The 23935-nt window shown below is 34.1% G+C and overlaps 1 protein-coding gene across 1 annotated transcript in view; it reads left to right on the forward strand.

The window, feature by feature from the left end:
* LOC117344918 (histone-lysine N-methyltransferase PRDM16-like) overlaps positions 1–23935 on the forward strand; it is a 139887-nt gene that overhangs the window by 96535 nt on the left and 19417 nt on the right. The window contains exon 3 of the mRNA XM_033907802.1: positions 21668–21802. Coding sequence (XP_033763693.1) covers positions 21668–21802 — 135 coding nt within the window. The remainder of the gene's footprint in view (positions 1–21667; positions 21803–23935) is intronic.

The raw sequence follows: 23935 nt of genomic DNA on the forward strand, positions 1-23935 counted from the left end.
GAATTAAGTTGTCAAATAAATATATAAAATTTATTTTATATCTTTATCAGGAAATTTACTCAAAATGTTGAGGTCAGCTTCATATAATTTTGTTTGTTTGCTTGTTTTATTTGTTCATATATTTTTCTTTTTCTGTTGCTAATATTATTGATCTCTGAATAAAAATAATGTAGGGAAAATAATCATAAATGATCAGAAATTATGCTAAATTTTTCAATTCAGATTCCTATAATTTTAAATTTTGTTTGTGTATTTGTTTGTGTATTTGTTTGCTTTTTTTTTTATGTTGATCACTGAACTAAAAAAAAAAAGATAACCATAAATGCGTAGAATTTATGGCGTTAAACTAAAAAGGAATGTGTACAATAATATATACATCTGCCAAGTCTAACATGAGTGTGGCTGAGAAGTTGATCTGGTACAGACTCGGCAACTCCTCTTAATATTGTCGTTATATATTCAACATGTGCAAGCTATCCATTGAACTTAGAGTTGACGTCATTTTTGTTTTTGTCTCGACTAAGCCATATTCCCATATTATGGTAATTGAGTGTATATAGCGCAATACAAACACTTGAAACCATTTTAATTCCTGGAGCTATTCTCCTTTAGCAATTTTTACAGATGTGACCCAGATCCCCCTCTCTCCCCTCCAGTAGGATGTGTCATTGCCAATGAGAATCACAAAACTCGGCATCTGTTAACATAGATGGGTTGCTTACTTTGAAAAACATGTCTTTCTTTCCTCCTCCTCGCTTTCTTATCATCTCCAATCAAAAACAGGCCGACCTTTTGGAGAGATGACCTTCGGGAGGGGGAGCAGCACAAGACATGCAGAGTTGTCAAGAACACCAGGCCTCCACATCTTTGGGAAAAGTTATGAAAATATGCTAATGTCATGTTTAAACAGGAAGGCAAAGATGTTTTGTGCTGGGGCCCTCTCGGGGAGGGAATGGAATAGCTGGATATTAAAGTTATGCTATCATATTTTCTCTTTGGAATTTGATATATATTTTTTTGCTATTTAAATAAAATAGAAGCGATGTGTGAGCGAAGTGAATTGGATCTTTTTAAAATTCCTTTCAACAAATCGCAAGTTATCTACATTTTGTGTTTTCATTTACTTCCACTGTCTGGTTTAAGAATTTGTACTTTTAAGAAAATATTTGAAATTGTTAGTAATTTCAAATATGCTTGGCTGTAGTTTAAGGTTTTAAGGTCCTTGGAACACTATCTTTGTGTAGCATAACAGTACTACACTAAAATATGTTGTCTATGTTTTTATGATACAAATCATCACACCATGCTAATTAAACTTCACAAAATAATAATAAAGATAAAATACATGTATTATAAGTATTATTTTACAAAACAAAGAAAATTTACGTGAAATATTCTTTTGAAAATGGAACCAACTAGACCTTTTTCTCATCCTTTTGCTTTACAAATAAATAAATAAATGATTTTAAAACAAAAATTAATTACTGTAACATAAAGACAATGAAAGGATCAGGCGAAGCTGACAACCCTGTTGAATGCCTCAGCACAAAGCCACCTAGACAGTTGATAATATGTAAAGAAGGCAAATGTTCTAACTTCTGAAAGATGAGCCAATTTCGCAAATGAATTTCACATTTTTTGTGAATGGGATCCTTTCCACTTGAGGCTGGGGACCCCCAACTGTGTCAGAATGTCGCAATGACTGTGGGAAAATCGTGCAGATAGGATGAAGCTGGGAGACATGTCACATGATCTGTCTGCTGTGATGCTGATCTCATCTCCAACCACCCCTCAGCCACCGAACCAGCATTCTGTTTGTCTTCAAAGTCCCAAATGTTCATCGTTAGTTTCGCGGCTTTTTTCTGGAGTCTGTCAGATAGCATTTGTGTTGTAGTCCGACAGATTTAGCGCCTTTTTTTCTAACAAACACATGTTTTCTTTTGGGTCCAACCACAGTCTGTACATACCATGGTTAGCTTTCTTGAGATTAACAAACATTATACACAACCTTTATTAGCAAATTTCAAAAAATTATGAAATATTTTTTTAAACAATATAGATTAAAGAAGTAAAACTTGTAATCAAGTAAATCAGTAAAAATATTTTAGAATGAGAAATATGTTTTTCTTTTATTTGGTAGGCTGATAACTCTGGAAAGACAACACTCCTGGGAAACGAATCCATATTGCTATCACTTGTACGCTACTGTTTTTTTATGATTTTCAGAAAGTGAAATATTTTCTTACAGATATGATCCAAGATTTAGCAAAAGAGATTGTTGGAAATAATGTGCACAACATCATAAAAAAGGAATTAATTGGATTTGAGAATATAATCAACAATTTTTGCAGATACAATCACACAATTAGTGTATTGATTTAGATACAATTACGTGTGTTTTATAGATAAAAGTGCTTTATCATGTTTGTACTTCGTTTGATTTAAAGAAGATCTTAAAAATGTGAAATTTTTATTTGAAGATTAGATAGTGGAATAAACAAATAGGGTATGTTATATATTAATGTATTAGTCTTGGCAGAAAATTAAAAAAAAAAAACGGTCTAAAGATCTATATCTATAATGTTTGAGGTTCATGACTATAAGTACTTAATAGAAAGTAATCTTATAATTGTATTTCAAATGTTTAGATGGCCTTTAATTCCCAAAGTTTGGATTTTTAAGATCAGAATATTTGAAAATTAAAAAAAGGCTGGCTGATGACCAAAGCATCCTTAACGATTGTTAGGTTGCTTGGTCTCTTTCACTTGTTTAAGAAATTGTTTTAAATGAAATCTAGTTTAGCCTGGAAACATCTTACTGTTAACTTGGTTATGGGGTTTAATTCCCTGATTTCTATAATTATATGTGTGAGGGTTATTTCAACAAATGTTTCTTTATTACATTTCGAAAAATACCACCTACATCACAAAATAGTACACACGGAAATTTTTTGCATCCAAATGGCTATCCGGCATTAAGCTTAAATGTCCCCACGCATGAATTTCCACACATGTATAATGTATTGATGCTTGAAGATGTTGATAAAATCTTAACCTAAACATTTTAATGAAAATTAACAAAAAAACTACAAGAAAACAAATATTTTTTAAAATTTGGAAATGAATAATGTCCCATACTTTTGACAAGTTGTGATGTGTTGAATTTCCTTGAGGTCGTTAGAGACTCCAAGGATGGCTTGTGGCTTGTGAGGGGACAGACTCACAGATAAGCCCAGATAGGACTAGTTAGACTCCTGACTGGTTCTTAATTGGCCAGATACAATCGCTTAGTGCTATCATGTTCTTACCAGGATATCACCTCATTCACATTGATAAGAAATAATTGATTTGATTTTCTATGCATTTTAATCTGCTCATGAATTTTAGAAAATGTCTACATGTATATTAAGTTGCATCAAGACCAATTTTGTCAAAGGATGTTTCCAAATCAAATTATCTTCAATCCTTTTGTATCTAAATGTTAACAAATTATCGCATTATTGATTTATCTAAAATTAAAAGATTTGAGATAATTTCTTAATCATTAGCAAAAATAAATTATCAAGAAAAAATTTAGTTCCCAGTATGGGTCCAAAAATTCATCCTATGTGTCATCGGACAAGTTTGAGCTATCCTCAAGTCTGCGTCCAGATTGTGGGAACATATTAAAAATCTCTACGAAATTAATAAAAATATAATTTAATTTGACCTCTAGAAAACGTTACATCATTAGAGTTTGTTGACAGGGTTATTTTATACAGGGGATCCAGAGAATGATTCACAGAATTTAATTATTACCAGACCTACATCAAAGGAGATGTTTAGAGAACTTTAAATTCTCAAAAAACATGAAAGTCGTGAGGTCGATATATACATACTCCCTATATCATCATCTATATGTCATGGAGTCAGTTTCTCAGGAAAGATGTCAAAATTCTAAGCCATGGGAAGATATCTTCTCCTAATGTAAAAGTTATTACATATTCACCGAAAAATCATTTAGTGTGATAACGCCGTCGACAAACAACATTTCACCACTTGTTGTTAATCATCTCCAGCCTGCGTCTTATTACTGTTCGCAAAAAATGGCATGCACAATTTGGGGTTCTGTAGCACTGTAGCAGACAGTGAAAGGTTTAGATACCAGTGGTTAAAAATTTTACCCATTTATTCAAAATTAGGGGAAGAATTTTTTCTTGGGAACCTTTGGTATTAACTCTCTGAAAGTGAAGCGAAATTTACTAGCTCTGTGAAATGTGGTAAGCTACTCCTATAGAATAAAACATTTATTTTTTATTATTTTTTTTATATATCTCTTCAGCAGCTTTTGAGATGTAATACAATTTATAGAAATTGATATTTAATTAAGGAGTAATGAGGAATAAATTGTTATTAAATAAATCTTAACTTTTTTAGGAAAAAAATAAACCTTTACTGAAAAAAGTTGTGAATATTTTCTTTTTTTCTCTCTCAAAGATATTGGTAACTTTTTAAATCCATACTGAGGTAAAAAACTTAAAATCTTACTTAATTATAATGTTAACATTTAATGTAATGTACATAAAATTCATTGGAAAAAAATTAAGATAAATGTTTATATTTGCAAAGGATAACAAATATCCAAGCTTTGTGTTAATTATTAGAAGAAATCTAATTCAGCTAATTTATGTTGATTGATTTTGATAAGCAATTTCTTCACATGATATAGTATTTGGTGGTTTTGTATAAATGTTTATTTTCAAAACTAAATTGAAAATTATTGAAGAGTTTGTATAATCCCTGACAGGTGGCACCACTTGAGCCACTTGAGCATACGGACAATGTAACATTATGTGAAGTTATGTGACCAAATAAAACTCATCAAAGTGCCTGTATGTCTATATATTGATCAATTAAACCATCACAAGACTTCAACAGAAACTGGAGTACCCAATTAATTATCACTAATTATTTGCTCATTGGTGGCAAATTAGGCGTCCCTGATAGGTTGTTAGTGAGGGTAGTGATAGGGGCTGTGTGGTCTTATCTCCAGACCACAGTCCATGGCTTTAGATAACAAAAACTCAAGAATGAAATCCAGAGAGACTGATGTTTAAGATATTTCCCTGTAAGCCACCAGCGTACATGATCATAGCTGTACATTATCAAACCATCATTAACTTTATTGTCAGTTAAGTGTTTGATAGAGTTACATATTGAATTTTTTCCCATTCACATATCTACCTTTGTAACATTAAAATGTCGATAAAAATATGATTTGATATCAAAATCAAGTGTTCTGATTGATAAATGGATGAGTCTCTTAAAATGAAATTACTGCATCCACCTTTTTTTTTTGTTCTCTTTCCTGTCTTTGCATCCAGATTGAGACTGATCAGGCTCAAATTAGTATCTTTGTCCAGTTTGAGGCTCAATTCTGTATCCATATCCAGACTGAGGCTTAATTCTGTATCCATATCCAGACTGAGGCTCAATTCTGTATCCATATCCAGACTGAGGCTTAACTCTGTATCCATATCCAGACTGAGGCTTAATTCTGTATCCATATCCAGATTGAGGCTTATAATTAATTCTGTATCCATATCCAGACTGAGGCTCAATTCTGTATCCATATCCAGACTGAGGCTAAATTCTGTATCCATATCCAGACTGAGGCTTAATTCTGTATCCATATCCAGACTGAGGCTCAATTTCGTATCTCTGTTCAGATTTGTTTCTGTGTCCAGATTGAGGCTTGATTTTGTATCCATATCCAGATTGAGGCTTGATTTTGCATCCTATCCAGATTGAAGCTTAATTTTGTATCCTATCCAGATTGAGGCTTAATTTTGTATCCAATCCAGATTGAGGCTTAATTTTGTATCCTATCCAGATTGAGGCTTGATTTTGTATCCTATCCAGATTGAGGCTTGATTTTGCATCCTATCCAGATTGAAGCTTAATTTTGTATCCTATCCAGATTGAGGCTTAATTTTGTATCCAATCCAGATTGAGGCTTAATTTTGTATCCTATCCAGATTGAAGCTTAATTTTGTATCCTATCCAAATTGAAGCTTAATTTTGTATCCTATCCAGATTGAAGCTTAATTTTGTATCCTATCTAGATTGAGGCTTGATTTCGTATCTCTGTCAAGACTGATGTTTAATTTTGTATCTCTGTCCAGATTGATATCTGTATATAGTTGAGGACTTACATATCCACCTTGAGACTTACTTTTCTACTATATCCACATGAAGGCATATTTTTATCCATATATTTCATTCACTGGCCTGCCTGTTTCTTTGATTCATTGCCTAATTTTACAAGTTCATCCGATCGTGACGTAATTCTCTCATTGTAGAATGATAATATGTATCTTTGATTCACATCATTTGCATCCTGTGTATATGTGACCTTTTCCTTGGCTACTGATGAATGCATGAATTATGAATCACAGAAATTAGCATGTAGCCATTCTTTCTCTCCGTGAATCAGATCCTTGTTACTCATATTGTAATCTTTCATTCATAATTTCTCTTTTAACTTTTTCTATAGATGTAGTTCAGGTAAACGACAACAGAAATTAAAGTAATAAATTTCATTGTAAGGTTTATTGTATATTATACAATTAAGCTAAAATTAGTACTGAGTAGCTGTGAAAGAATTTCCCAATTTTTAGTAAAAGGGAAAGAATTACTTTAACAAATTAAAATTTCATGATCTAGCTATAACAGGATATCTTTTGCAAATATTACTTCAGGCAAAATATTGCAAACTGATTAACATATATATATATATAATTGTGGCTCTTTGTAAAACAATTCTGTCACCATTGTAGAACATTCACTTGTTCAGGTTTTGTCTATCCTTTTCAGTAGACTTTTGTTTCCAGACAATTAACCACTTGGCTAATGACGACTGTCTAAATTGCTGTATTTTCGTAGATTATATTTACCTCTGTCTTATTTTTGCTTCAATGGCACTAGAAATAATGAAAATATCATCCCCCCTCCCCCAACTGGCTATATGGTATATTGAAAACAAGTTAGAGAGGCAATGTTGCATCGTTATCTTGTCATGTAGGGCAGCATGTATGTTTTGAAGTTGTTTTTTATGACAAATGTTCTTCCTATTTCCAAAATAGGTTGACAGGTGTGATCACCAATCTTCTGTATATTACCAGGTATAATTACCTGTACCTTCTTGATTGGCAATAAGCCTGGTGTCACCAGCGGGGCAGAGTGAGAATACAAATTGTCATACAGCACTTCCACAGGGTGATATCATTATTGAAAGGAAAGAGAAATGTCTTGCATGGGGTAAAGAAAGACTGTTGGCACACACCAAATAAAATTAGTTGCTCAATGAAATGCTGACGTGACGTCATTATTTTGTTTCTGCGACTTCATTATACAAAAGTCTTCCTGTAAGAGTTTGGCTGCATGGCCAACATTCGGAAAACTCGAACTCAGGTGGAGATGTCCTGTCCACAGAACAGACTTATGCACGATTCTATTAATCTCAAACTTTAATTATAGGTGGGGCGAGTTATTGTAGGATAATGAAATTAGATGTGGTCTATTTTTGTTGTGCTCTAGCACACAATAGATATAGGTGTCCACTTGTAGACAGACGTATATTTCGATGCATTAAAATTCAGTATGTAATATATATATATATGTTGTGTTGTATTCTAGCATCAATAAGAAGTTAAAGATAGTTTTTCACTTTTGATGTATGGTCCTTATATATAATGTAAAAATCAGTATACATAAAAAAATGAATTAAACAATTTTTATGATTTTTATATTATAAAATATGAAATGAAATACTTGTTGTTAAATGTACAGTCAGAGGTAACTATTGTTTTAATAAATCTATGACATGAATTTGTGGCTGCAAAAGATTTAATGACAAATATTTATCCTTCCAGTCAGCATGTAGATAATTATGTGGTATAGATATGTATATATAATATGAAGTTGTTTATGTTTCTTGATATTTTTAGCAGTAGATAGATTCTAACAGTGACCTTGTGTTACTTAGGAAGGGATAAACCTCAGATAATTGTTAAAATATTTCCCCACAGTGAATGAATCAACAGACTGTTACTCCTTCATTCATGTTTTGCACTTTACTTATCAATAATTGTATCTTTTATCTCGTTTGTTTTAGGAGCAGTCAACAAGTTATAACGAGAATATATTTCTCACCAAGTTTATAATACACCAACAACAGTATTTAATTGTTCTTCTGTTGTGGGTCCGTTAAGTTCACAGCGTACAACTCTTACAGTTCACTACAAGCAGGGGATACACTATTGTTTTCGTATAATTGAATACCGATCGTCACTACGCGGGGATCAGGTAGTGAAGCATGCGTTAGTGTGAGAGTCGAAAGAAAGGTGTAAAAGTTGAATATCGTGTCAGGAAAAATTCCCCCTGATTCATCACAAAGCTTGCTCACTGCCTCCATGTCATCCATTCGAAGTTATGAGCTCGGGTCATGCGGAGCCGATTTTCAATGGATATCCACTGATAGCGATAACATCTAGATTTAGCGGAATTTGTTCAATGCGTGACCCATAGGGGGCACTACATGCCGAGTGTTTTAGTACATGTTCATCACTAATGAGATTTCTTTTTCAAACAATGTATTCAGTTACGATGCGAATGACCTATGTGTAATGAGCAAAGATGGGAATGGATTGATATCAAATGCCATTCAATAAATCTAATTAATATTATATTGAAATTTCTTATAGGTACAAAAAATATTTTGTTTCAATATTTGCTCCATATTATAAGGGTTAAATAAAAAATTTGACAATGGATTTAAAAACATACAATGTATGTTGAAAATTTAATTGTTCTTGAATATTGATATCATTATCCATTGTTTAAAAATATCGGAATTCAAAAAAATATATTAGAATAAAAAAAATATCATTACTTTAATTTTCTTGTGCCAAAAATTTCTTGAAATAAATAAAGATAAAAAATTGAGAAATTTATGTATCAAAACATTATCTAAAGTAAATTCTGTTATGAACAATGCAATGTCAGTTTACCTAAATCATAGACATTATTTTTCAGGAAATTATGTGGAGAAATTTGAATTAAAAAAAACTGCATTCAAATGTTATACATTGTATATCAACACATATATATAGAAGCACGATGGTGCAAGGAATTTTAAATTGATTTAATGGTTTGTTGTTGTTGACCAGGAAAGTAAAAGTCAATAAAGTTCTGTTAGGTATATAGACCTGTATATAAGAAAACCATTATTTGATAAGTCTTCTGTTTTCTTTTGAAAATAACAGCATATTTCAAATGTTAATTGACAACTCAGTACTTCGAAAAATAAATTTCTGAAAGTATTATAAAGTTCAATAGATATAAAATGAAAATGTAATGTCAATGAAGTTTTGGGCATAATTCAAATACACTGTTACAGCCATGCAATTTGAAAAGTTTAAGTATAATTTTGAAATTTTAATGGAGATATTTAAGAAAGACTAGAAATGTTGAAGTAGGGGGAGGGGGAGGAGGGAGGGGGAGGGGTTGGAAGTGTCTCAAATCCATCAATGACTTCATATTTTATAGTTACGATACAGCTAAGCATAAAAAGTAGAAGATAAGCTATTAGCGATATTTAAAAGTACCGTCAGATCCTCATCTGATGAAGATGTGATATTTTGAGTGTAGCAGTTCAATGAATATCCATTAAAAAATATTTAAAACTTTCATCAATAAAAAATCTCAGCAAATGGACCACTAACAATAAGAGCAATGTTATGAGCAAGAGGAATGAACAGCTTGTGAACAACGCTGATCGCTGACAGTTAGGGGGGCGTTTTCCGTGTTCTTTCACTGTGTTTAATTGTGTGATGCGTGAGTACGTTTTACAAACAATGGCTGACTCTATCGCTCTTTGCCTGATTACAAGAAAACATAATTCAAATCATGAACCCCTATTTCATGCTTATACGAATATACGTGGGCCTCAATGTGAAATTCCTTTACGAAAATGACAAGCAAATATCGTCACATCATGCCAAAACAAAACAAAGATCTTCCGCGAGAGTGTCTTAATACCGCCAACGCAGTGTTGACCATATATGGCCCTCTGCACACAGATTACTATGAGGTGTTACCGAGGCTTCCGCTACCTGTTTTTATTTCCGAGTTCATCCAGGTACATTATATTGTTGTAGTATTTAAAGTTTGGGTTTCCAGATTGATAGCTTTTATTACTTGTTCATTATAAGATAATTAGAAGTGGTGGGATGAGCTTGAACTCACTCAGGTATTGACAACTGAACCAGCTAGTGTGGTGGTTTTACTTCCGGAAATTTAGATAATCAATGATGATCCCATTTTCATAAGAAAACATTCCTAAACTAAAAAAAAAAAAATTATTTGAAATAAAAATGTACCCACCCTTTAATGACCCGTAAAATATTTTATGACATTTATTTTGCTTTTGTGAAAAATTTTCTGTATAATAAGCATTTTTGTTAATCCTATGGTCTTTAAAAATTGTTTAGTGATGATATTTCTTGGCTTTTGAAAAGATAAATATACACGTTATGCTTTTAATTCTTAATTTTTTCACAAATCTTAAATAACACTGTACGTTTCTGATAGTATTTCTATAACATATCTAAAATATTATCAATATTTTTTAAATTTCATTTTGTATATAGATAAATATTAATTGTATGGAACAAATCCATCCATGTAATTAACTTAAGACCTTATTATGAGGCAATTAAGCCAAACCAGCACCAAACACTGAACCAGTAGTTCAGAACCGCGGCCAAACTCCATACAATACCAAGGGTTCAAATCTACCATTATATCACTAGTTCACAACTTCACCAAACCCTGAACCAGGAGTTCAGAACCGCGGCCAAACTCCATACAATACCAAGAGTTCAAATCCACCATTATATCACTAGTTCTCGACTTCACCAAACACTGAACCAGTAGTTCAAAACCGCGGCCAAACTCCATACAATACCAATGGTTCAAATCCACCATTATACCACTAGTTCACGACTTCATCAAACACTGAACCAGTAGTTCAGAACCGCGGCCAAACTCCATACAATACCAAGGGTTCAAATCCACCATTATACCACTAGTTCACGACTTCACCAAACACTGAACCAGGAGTTCAGAACCGCGGCCAAACTCCATACAATACCAAGGGTTCAAATCCACCATTATACCACTAGTTCACGACTTCACCAAGCACTGAACCAGGAGTTCAGAACCGCGGCCAAACTCCATACAATACCAAGGGTTCCAATCCACCATTATATGACTAGTTCATGACTTCACCAAACACTGAATCAACAGTTCACAACCACCGGCAAATTCCATACAATACCAAGAGTTCAAATCCACCATTATATCACTAGTTCTCGACTTCACCAAACACTGAACCAGTAGTTCAAAACCGCGGCCAAACTCCATACAATACCAATGGTTCAAATCCACCATTATACCACTAGTTCACGACTTCATCAAACACTGAACCAGTAGTTCAGAACCGCGGCCAAACTCCATACAATACCAAGGGTTCAAATCCACCATTATACCACTAGTTCACGACTTCATCAAACTCTGAACCAGGAGTTCAGAACCGCGGCCAAACTCCATACAATACCAAGGGTTCAAATCCACCATTATACCACTAGTTCACGACTTCACCAAACACTGAACCAGGAGTTCAGAACCGCGGCCAAACTCCATACAATACCAAGGGTTCCAATCCACCATTATATGACTAGTTCATGACTTCACCAAACACTGAATCAACAGTTCACAACCACCGGCAAATTCCATACAATACCAGGGGTTCAAATCTGCCGCAGACCACCAGAGCACTGGTTCACAACTTCATTGAACAACACATTGGTCAGTAGTTCAAATGTACGTCTTGAAAATTGAAAATACAATTAATTGCAAATTAACTTCATCCTGTAGTTTAAATAAACATATCAGAATTATTTGTGTAACATTGTCAGCTTAAAATGTGGACAGTGACCCATCTGTTTAGTCCTTCTCATTCAAATGTGATAAACTTTTGTGACATTTGTGGTAAGATTTGTGGTAATTTGAGAGGTGAAGATAGAGCTGATGGGAGAGTGTCTGTATTGGGGTCTACACAAACCCACCAGGTATACTGGGCCTTAATGGCCTCAAGTCAACAAGTACAAGTACTTCGGTGACAATTGTTGCATTTGAAAAGTTTTCATTTATAATATACAAGCCTCACTCAGAGGTCTGTGTCTTCTATATAACATTGCTTCTCCTCCTTTCTACCATCTCTCATTCTTATTCTCAAAATATTTCTGTGACAATTGCTGCATTTGAAAAGATTCAATTATGATATACATCTTTATGAGGTCTCTGTCTTTCATTGCCAACCGTCTTTTCCTTTCTCCCATCTCTCATTCTTCTCCTTTCAATTTACCTATGGTCTTCATCTCCCTGCCTTTGGTTACTCCCAACCGTCTTTTCCTTTTTCCTATCTCTCATTCTTCTCCATTTCTTTTACTGTCTGTTCTAATTTCCCTTCTAGAGTGTATGATCTATCACGGAGAAACATTTTCTCTGGTGTTACAAAGATTGTTTTTTTCTGATGAGATAGTGACCTGTTTTATATAAATTGTCATTATAATAAAGAAATGTGTTATTTTTATGTCTTTAATTGAAAAAACCAGAAACCAAACAATCTGACAGGAATGTTTAGAATGACAGGTCCATGAAAAACGGCTTGAGATGGAGTGCCTAGCTCATTCACAGTTTTGAGTGATAGACATTGTCAAGGAATAGAAATGCATGTACAAAATAAAAATACAACCCGCTGGCATTCAATGGGCCGTGAATGGGTGTCACAGCATTTGTGTAAATACACCTTTCTTTGTGGGTCTGAAGAGCGATTGAGGAGGGGAAGATCCGTCTTCAAGGGCCATCCTTGCTGTCACAATAAGAAGGCTGTTTTGCAAACAAACAAAGAATACATACCATTGGGAAGTATATTATCTAATCAAATAAATTTAGTTAAGGGTCGTTCTCCCCATTGTTAACGAACCAGGTGTAATTTTATTAGATATGTAATTACACTTTGGGACCTGCGATGATAGAATTGTCTTCAGCACTAGAAATAAGAGGGGCGGGGTATTTACTAGATAGAGGAGAGTGCATGCTAGTGCAATGTCACGAGATTTCGTCTCCCCGTCCGCATACTTACTACTGTAACCACTTTGGAATACATGTATTTACCACAAGACACATGAACATGGTAATCTTATTCTTTCAATAAATTTCAATTACTGTAGACCTCGAGGGAAGATATTAAAATGCTTTTATCACCGTTGAAGACCTTTCAATTAAAAACAGTGTCTATTCAAATATGAATACAAGATGTATTCATTATGTTTTTTTCTCATTATTTACATTTCTTTATCTATGTCTTTCATTCAAATTTATATTAAAAACTATTCATGTATATTTGTTAGAATTTTGTTTCTTTATGTCTTGTCAAAAAAAAAGTAATAATCTTCTTTTCCCATATTCATTTTTTATTATTTTCAAAATTGAAATAATTTTAATTAAGAAATCCTTATTTAGAAAGTAGGAGGAGAAATGTCTTTCATCTCATTTTTTTTAATTGGTGTTTGGTTTTGACTTGGTGCCAGGAGATATTGACGGTACAAGTTGTTTATAAAGAAATTGTCCGTGATTGTCATTGGGTGCCTGTTAATACAACTGATGACAATAGTACTCTAACATTTCCTTAACGATGAACACATCTTCGAACCATCTGGTTGAACAATATTTGCCCTTAGTCAAATTGTGTATAATTACGACCACAAGCCTCAGTGGTTCTATACATACTCAGTATATATACATGAAATGACATGGCAGCTTCAGAACAAGATTATAGAAAATTTCAGTTTCATTGAATCTGAAAATATTAAAATATCAAATAATTATGAAATATCAAAACAGCTAGACTTCACTCAAGTAAAAGTTATACTATAATGTTAATGTATAATTTTAATGAACATAAATTAACTGCTTTTGATGGGTTTCCTGAGGAGTCTCCATCATAGGTCTCCTAATGTAGTAGTTGGTGACCAGCTCACTGGACAACACATGGGAGCCGTCAATACTATCTAGAAAAATGGAGGTAAATTGTCTAGCCAAAGGACCTGACCATGTCCGTGATCTCAACCTCTTGGGAAACACGAATTCCATGGTGAGTTGAGATCAAGCTGATATACCCTTTAAGCATCTTCATTTGAGGTTAACAACTGAACCATGACCACCTGTAGCCCTGAAAGTATTAGACAAGTTAAAGAAATGTTCTGTATGTAACCTTCAAGGGTTACAATCGAGCAGCCTGAAGGATTTAAGAAGAGTGACAAGAGTTGAACCCTTTGTGAGTCATGAAGAGGATGACCATCTCTGAAGTACAATTAGATATTGGTGACATTTTGTTATCTCAGTTTTTAGTGTTTAACCGTGTTTTCAAGAGCATCTTGACTCTTAAGTCTAGAACTCTTCAACGGTCAAGCATGTGACTCTGATCTTATCTGAACAGCGGTCATTATCGGTCTCTGTCCCATCTTTAGTTTAGGTCAAGCTCATCTTCTCAGTGGTCATCAAGCATGTTTGATGACCAGTGACCGTCCGGTCCCATTCTTAAAGGACAATGTTGAGGATGAAGCATGACAATTTAATGATGACCACCATGGCTATAATTGGTCAGGACCATTTAAAACCAATGGTCAACTAGAACCATGGAGATTTATGAGAAATGACATTTATGAGAAATTCCTAATTTTTTTTTATTTTTACCATTTTTTCATTCTTAAAAAAAATATATCCCTTATCATTTCTCTTTTCAAAATACCTTTTTTTTTTTTTTTTATTATTTTTTTTTTTTTTTAATTTTTGGTTTTCTATTTATTTATTTATTTTATTATCCATTTTTTGTTCCTTCTTTTTTTGTTATTTCATCTTTCTGATTAAAATCTGTATTCCCGATAATTTCCATAGATGAGCCAGAAAGTCATAATCTGTTGGGCTGTCTTCTAATATGTAACCTTTAGCATTGTTTATGACTCATGGGGGCTATCAGGGCTTACATGTATTTGGACTCAGTTATGAATGACGCGAATTGCCAAAAGCATCATAAAATGAAAATATCTGGCCATAAAATTGTTAAGGGGGGTTCATTATTGAAATAGTCTTCAGGAATTGTCAGTTTTTTAATATTTGACAAATAGGGCTTCTTACCACAGTCATCGTCTTATTAGATATCTGTGGTATGTATATTGTTGATATAATTTGACTGCAAGATTTATTTTAGAAATAAAATTTTCATTTGCCCTGAAGTTTTCAGTAATCATTAGTCAATACACATAGAATGGTCCAACAATTCACACTATAAAGCTGAAGTCTTGATGTACATGATTAAACTAATTTGTTTGGATTGTTTTGATATCAATTTCACGAAACATTCCAGTCATGATAAATAATATCCTAAATCACAGCGAAGCGCGTCTCCTATCCTCAATCACAACAGATTTAGCCGGTTAGTTGTATCATGACTGGACAGGACTAAAAGCAGGACAATGGTCAAAGAGCACAATTCTTAAAGTGAGACATACACAAACAGAACAGTTTTGATGAGCAATGTCAGATTTATGTCCAGGTATTGTTCATTGAATGGTCAAGGTATTGTTCCTCAAATGATCGGCATTGTCCACCCTGTGGTCAACCTTGCGATTGACCATGTCCCCACTTGACATAGAGGACCGACTGAGTCAGCTAGACAGTAGTGGTTCACAGTCGGGATAAGGTGAGGATATGGTCATCTGGTCAGTATAATAGAATGTTTTTAATACCTGTTTGTCCCCTCGCGGGCCACTGGACAATTCACTGACAGTTGAACAAATACATGACATGTTGTTGAGCCAAAATATCAACATTATGAAATTGAGGCTGCTCTTCAAAAATCTGTTTCTATTAAAGTAATTGACATGTTCCCAACTGAAAAATCAACACTGTGAAAACAAACCTGCTGTTGAAAAGTCTTGGCTTTATATAATACACGAACCTCTTGGTTGCAGGGGACTTAATTCCTGCATTCAGACCAATTGATATGTATATATGTTAAAAGGTTACAAGAAAATGTTGATTTCGCGACTTTGTTCTCAAATCTGAAAGAGATTTGAACTGAACTGACTCATCTTCAAATGTCGTGTTTAATCAGCTGCTCTAACAACAAAGATATATAAATTGTCATACATATCATGCTTAATGGAATGTCAAATATTTGGGGTTTATGTGGAAGTAAGTGAAATTGACAACTCATAGCCATCTTAGTGATCAAAGGACTTAGAAAGGATAACTAAATTTATCACTGGAATAGAAATCAATGCTTTATAGCTGTGCGTGGCCTGCGCCGGGTTTTAACGACAGCGTAAATGTACGACAGGCTTATCAAACCGTGATATCTCAATCGAGAGAGAAAAAATATATAAAATTGTCTTAAGCAGTTTCAGACAATGGAGGACAAAGTTGACTTTGTCGAGAGGAAATCTAACAATACTAAAACAATACATCTATGGCGATGAGAAATTCCAGGACATTTTTTAGTAGTAGTATTAAATGGAATAAAAAATGTTCCCCGTTTTTTGTTTGGCATACCTGTATTTATTAAATACAAGTATCTAGGTTAAAGGCTAATTCCCAATACCTTGTGACACTGTATTCTGTCAACCTCTGTCAACCTATTTTAAATAACTGGCACATACAAATTCTCTAACTTAATTAAAGGGTGAGGTTATCCTGCCTTAGCTAATTAACCCTTGTCACCTCGTGTGATCATAATTAGTTTAGTAATTACATGTAATGCAATGTCATATTTGATAAATATCAATTTCCCTACATCGTATCTGATCAGAGGACAATTAAAGTAAGAATTAATGCAGCATTTAGATTATCATTTTTTCTTATTTAAATATGCTACATCAAAAATTGCTTATTCACTGCTTGAAAATGTGCATATAATGGCACCCACAGTATAGAAATATATCTAATTAACACCAACATACGACAGATCATTTTACAATGTCAAGGTTAATTAGCATCAGTGTTACAAGGACAAGGCTACCTAGCATCTATGTTTAAAGGTCAAGGTTACTGAGCATCATTGATACAAGGTCAAGGTTTTTTTAGCATCATTGTTACGAGGGCAAGGTTACTGAGCATCATTGATACAAGGTCAAGGTTTTTTTTAGCATCATTGTTACGAGGTCAAGGTTACTTAGCATCATTGTTACAAGGTCAAGGCTTTTTTAGCATCATTGTTACGAGGTCAAGGTTACTGAGCATCATTGTTACAAGGTCAAGGTTACTTAGCATCACTGTTACTAGGTCAAGGTTAGTAAATAACATCATTGTTTTAAAGTCAAGGTTATACCAAGGTAAATATCATAGAATGTGTAATAATAAGTAAGGCCATATTATGAGTATTATGTTTGACCTAGAAAACAAAAGAAATCAAGATACAATACAACTGTGGTATCCATGAGTCTCCGGCTGACTGTCTGCAATATTTATACACGCATAAATCGTATAAATCACACGGTTAATCTACTCTCTGTGTTTATATTTGATGAAGCCCTAACCAGCGCTTTGTTTGTCATGCACATCTGAGAGATTAGGTTGAAAATAATAAGTAATTAATACAGCTGATCACAGCTGTTGGAATAATGTCTGCTGATGATGTCACAGGCCGCTCGCCAGTAATACCATCACTCATGGAGCGATTAACGCAATGACGCACAATAAAAAAGAAGATGTTATTTGTATGTTGATGAGAATTAGTTGGTCCTGATTGAGGTCGACCATCATGGATCATAGCCATTAAAATTCCTATACATGAGACAGCCTATCGAATAGTCCTCTAACAAAATAGCATTAAGCCTCTTTATAGGAAAATATATATGGAAAGACAACCTATGATAAATCAAATTCTTTCGTAAACTGGGCATATTTGAAATAATTAAGGACATCAAATTTTAATTACCCAATCAATTAGCAGGGATGTGTTTAAGATCTGCATTGTAGCAAAAATGTGACCTGTTTGAGAGTTGTATCTTAAACTTTCTGAGTATGGACTATACATTCACACAATATTGGACTGTGTCTAGAGTTGTGTTTTGGACTCGCTGGGTAATAGCTACACTAACTTTGTCATACTTTCTGAGGATGCACTGTCTATACAGGTGTTGTGGGGTAACTTTTTGGACTCCCTTGGTATGAACTGTGTATAACAGAGGGAGGGCAATATTTTGTTGTGGTGTTGTCAACATCTCCTATTTGGCCTTTCTGGATATTTTTTTTTTCACAAAATTTGTATCAAATAATTGCAGCATCTATGTTCATATTAGTATAGAATTAATAGTTATTAGGGCTTCCTGTAATTATAGAATTAATTATGCAAATGAGATAAACACCAATTAAGTGTTTCTATCCAAAATCTGCATTCATTGATTAACTTAACAAGCGGTGATTCATCCAATTCCATGTACACTTACCAGATAAATAGTCTCTTATTCAGGCTCAACGTTTTTTTCAGGTAGATACAAATTATATTTTCATCTAAATTATTCATGATATAGCATTAATGTGTCCCTGACCTGATCAGTGAAAATCACCAGATTTTGATTTTCTACAGAACAAACCAATTTCCAGATATCATTTTTTTGTCCGAGAACAAGTCAGGCATGCTATGTTGAAAGTTTTAGTAATCTGTTCACTCCCTGCTGAGAAATGTAAAATATTTGGGGATGAGACAAATAATTCATCGTTTAATAAGAGATAATGGAAACACTGATGTTGTTAAATGTTGATGGTCACTTGTCCAGGACAAGCCTTATCTACTAATAGTTACTCCAATGGTCAAACTGACCTAGCTGGACAATGATGTTAGCTTTAATTACATTAAGGCATATGCTACCTCATATTGTGGCATTTATACCTTCTGTACAGAAGAGTTCGGCAGCAAATATCAAGAAAATTAGATTGATGATACATTTGGAACTTAGACAAGATAACATTTATTTTTAGCATGCAGGTACAACAGATTGTTTGTGTTAAATAAACTTTCAGTGAAGATATAACTGTTGTTGATTAAAATACGGTATACGTCAAGTCAATTTAACAATACATAAAACTAGTATCCATACAGGTGATGTAACTGCTTTGGTATTGGATATTTATTTTCTTAATGTGATGAATTACATATTTTAGATTTTAGTTTTTTGATATGGAGTTGTGTGCCCAGAAAATGTTGGGCCACTATTTAACATCCCCACCCATTGGAGTCCATGGGACATTGGGACACTAACTTCTCCACCCATTGGAGTCCAGAGACTTTGGGCTTTTTAACATCCCCACCCATTGGAGTCCAGGGGACATTGGGACACTAACTTCCCCACCCATTGGAGTCCATGGGACTTTGGGACACTAACTTCCCCACCCATTGGAGTCCATGGGACTTTGGGACACTAACTTCCCCACCCATTGGAGTCCATGGGACTTTGGGACACTAACTTCCCCACCCATTGGAGTCCATGGGACTTTGGGACACTATCTTCCCCACCCATTGGAGTCCATGGGACATTGGGACACTATCTTCCCCACCCATTGGAGTCCATGGGACTTTGGGACACTAACTTCCCCACCCAATGGAGCCCATGGGACATTGGGACACTATCTTCCCCACCCATTGGAGTCCATGGGACTTTGGGACACTAACTTCCCCAACCATTGGAGTCCATGGGACATGGGGATACTAACTTCTCAAACCCATTGGAGTCCATGGGTATGGGACACTATCTTCCCCACCCATTGGAGTCCATGGGACATGGGGACACTATCTTCCCCACCCATTGGAGTCCAGGGGACATTGGGACACTAACTTCCCCACCCATTGGATTCCAGGGGAACATGGGACCACTATTAACATCCCCACTCATTACCATAGTCGTGTGACTTTTTAGTGGGGTAAAGGCTACTCTCCAAATCATTTCATTCTTGTTTCTATTGCACTTGAGGTCACCATTTGATATTAAGCTCATCTTGTGGAGATTCTGCCATCTTTAAATTGAGATTTAAGTCAGTCTAAAGTAATTGTGTTTTGGTGTCATCTGCCAGGGATTCAGAGGAAATCTTGATCACATGCAAACAGCTAATAATGTAGTTGATTACCCCGCCATCATTCAGTGGAGCCATGCTGTGGATTAAAAAAACCTATACATCAAAATACATATGGTTACCTGACCACAGAACAAGCTAACATAACTAGCTTACAGTCATTTTGTTTTGAAATTTCTTTTTAATTAATGTGCAAAAGTGCTGATTGGCAGCCAGGTGATGAAATATATGACCAGAAAATATATCCATACACTGCAACATTTTTTTATTGGTGAAAGACCTACAGCAGACAAATGATGTTCTGCTTGTTACTTGTTTTTATAGCTTTGTTAGGCTCATGTCACTCAAACTCAATCATTCCTGTGGAAGAATAGCTTTATTTCATCTTAAGAACCATAATAGTAAAGGACATCCGATGTATGTTTCAATCCTTATCAGATCAGGCAATAATCATTTCAGTCAAAAGTCCCGAAGAACCACTTGTCGATATTACGATTTCTAAGATGGGACAGGTGAATCCCATTTCGGTGTATGGTTCATCGCACAGGGCATATATAACTGTTTGGCAGGTATCTCCACTGAAAGCGAAATAAGCTTAAAAACAGCTGTCATTTCTCTCTGGTAAAGAATAAAAGATGAAAAAAGGCTGGAAAGAAAATCACCCGCAACTTCTAGTTAAAAGCACAGCCCTTAATTCCCACAATCGATAATCTGCAGTTGGTTGACTCGCAATCAGATCAGAAGAAAGATAGGCCGCACTGCTGCAGTAGGGAAACTTTGATTGGTGGATCCTTTCAATAATTCGTTCTAAACGATGGAAAGTACCTCTAACAATTGTTGCTTTTTCGGGTAATGATGTTAAGTGGGCGTGGTATCAATGACAAGAGAAAGTCTGCTTTTGTTCGGCACTATTAAGGCAGCCGTACCGTCTCAATTGTACCCAGCGTCGGCTGTTGGGGCGTTTATAGTGACAGTGACGTTGTTTATATTGCCAGTTTTGTTTGTGTAAAAACACATGGAATCACTCTTGGTATTATTTTGATACATGAATTCACCAGAAAATTATAATACAATATTGTTAATTCTTTTATGTGAGTGCTTAACTTAACTGTTTTAATTACATGTAGTTGAAATAAACTTTGAATTTATGTAAAGTTTTATTTATGAATTAATTTACTTCCAATTTATTCATACGACATGTCATCAAACAAAATACGCCATCAAGCCTTGTACTTCTTTATCTAAAAAATGTGGTTTTTCTTGGTTAAAGAAATGTTTTCACCTGCTGCTATAAGGAAAGCTTCTCCTAGATCCTGATCTTGGAAGCTGCTCGGATATTTGATAGTCAGGTGGTTATTTGTTCTGGATTAATATAATTTATAAGAATATTTCAATGTTGAAACAATAGAAAATTAATATATATTTTTTTACAGATTGTAGATGAAGAACACAATGTTAAAGGCTGGATCGATGCCAGTGAACCAGGAACAGGGAACTGGATGAAGTATATACGGAGTACGGAGGATCGTGAATCTCGAAATCTCATGGCCATACAGATCGACAAGCAGGTAATGTCATAGATTAACTCACTATAAGACAAATTTCTGCTGATTCACTAGATAAAAAGATAAAAAAAGATAAAAAGATTATGGTAAGGAAAATTATATCCAGTCAAGTTAAATTCAAAACTGACCAAGTTCTAAACTAGAATTGTTTTTCAAATACCTTAAACTGGTTGCAAGGCTAATTAGTATTTTACTTAAATATTTTGTTAATCATCAATCATTGACAAGGAAGACTGTGTTGCATTTTGTCCATCAATGACAATAGGATAAAGGACTATGTGTTGCATTTTGTCCGTCATTGACAAGGAAGACTTGTGTTGCATTTTGTCCATCATTAACAAGGAGGACTATGTGTTGCATTTTGTCCATCAGTTAAATATCTCAGTTGGCCAGTGCTATGTTAATTGGTGATAAGCCCATGCAGTAGATATATTGACAATATCTAGAGTTATATTGCCCTTTTTTCATCAATATTCATTCATGTATCTCTTTGTCCATGGTATATCTTGTGTATTCGCCTACTATATTTGTTGAGATTTTGTAATTCAATAAATTTCTGATATTGAAATGCTGCATACATATTCATGATCTGGTGTCCAAGTAAATATAGAGTTATTGCCCTTTGTCCTTTTTCAATTATGAAGTTTTACCAACTGTTGGGGGAATATGTATTGCTATTGATAAGGCAGGAATTTGGAAACTTACGTTTACTGAATCCAGGTATTAAATCTGTTTTAGACATGTAGACACTCAATATAATAGCAGTTTTTCCTATAAAATGCTTTGTTTATTCTTTGTATTTTTCTATCGACAAGGACAAATATATTATTTATCAGAATTCTGTTCCACAACATACAATCAGGTTGATATGTATATTTACCAGTCCCTATGTACAACTTACATAACATGTAAAATGAGATTTCTCAAAATTAATCGGAAAATTTCTCATGAGTCAATAAAATGTTCGGTTCATCTGTTTAAGATTTAAAAAAACACTATAATAAGTACTTATAGAGATTATTCAAAACTGAGATATTTGAAATATGTATCATTCCAAAAAAAATTATCAAGAATTTGGTAAAATCTTTCATTAGTGCTTTGGTCAGATAAAAAGAAGACAAATAAATTTTACTCAGAAGTGTCTTAGTGGCACTGGTTATAAGCATAATGATGACATTTTCAAGACAAAAAAGTAAAGCGTGTGAAAATCTTCTCAAAAGACCTACAACTTGAGTAACCAACAGGCCCTCCTGTTGTAATCATAAAAATGAAATAGACATCTGGTATAGATTACTTCACAGAAAGTTGGGGATGCTGGAAAAATGTCATCCCTCACTTCATGGGGCAAATTTGAAACATGACAACGGAGGTCTCAGTGACCAGGGCACCCTGGGATATTAGGAGACTTGTTAGACATATTTCCAACGCTGTCCAAACTGTCAGCTTTATACACTAAAAGATATCACACAAAAATTAAGTCCAGAAAACCTTAATAAATATTCAAATCATTAATATCTTTGGAGATAACGTATTCAAGGGATTAAATTTATCAGAACTTTAAACAGTATATTTTTTCTGAGTTTTGAGTGTTTTATATTGAATAAAAAATCTTTTAAGCGGACTAAGTCTCATTGCTGGCTTCAACAGAGTGAGATCCTTATCAGGGCTCCTGAAAACTAGAACAGGGAAGATGATTATTTAAAAGGAAGTTTCAGCATTTCTGAGTTGGATCCACTTGAGAAAGGACAGCTTTATAAGACTTCAAGGTTTTTTTGTGTTTTTCAGAAACTTGTATTTTACTTCTCAATCGAGCCTTAAGTATCTTGCATATGGTATAGTCTCACAGAGGTGTTACGTACTAAACATTTTGACATTTATTCAAGCCTTATTCAAGTTACATTATTTTTCTTGTGTCTTTTAAGCAGTTAAATGCTCTTGAAAAAAAACTTAGTTGATGGGTTCTAAGATGTTTGACGACGTTCAATTATTTGTAGGAAACTTTGTCAGTACTTTAGTTCCATTTTATACAACCCTTTACACTGTTATTGTTGTATGCTTGTTTTTACTGGGATGTCTAGATTTGTTAACCTAATGCTTTTCTTTATGGCTAAAATCTAACCTTAATGTTAATTTGAT

The sequence above is a fragment of the Pecten maximus genome, chromosome 16, assembly GCF_902652985.1.
Source record: "Pecten maximus chromosome 16, xPecMax1.1, whole genome shotgun sequence".
NCBI classification, from domain to species: domain Eukaryota; kingdom Metazoa; phylum Mollusca; class Bivalvia; order Pectinida; family Pectinidae; genus Pecten; species Pecten maximus.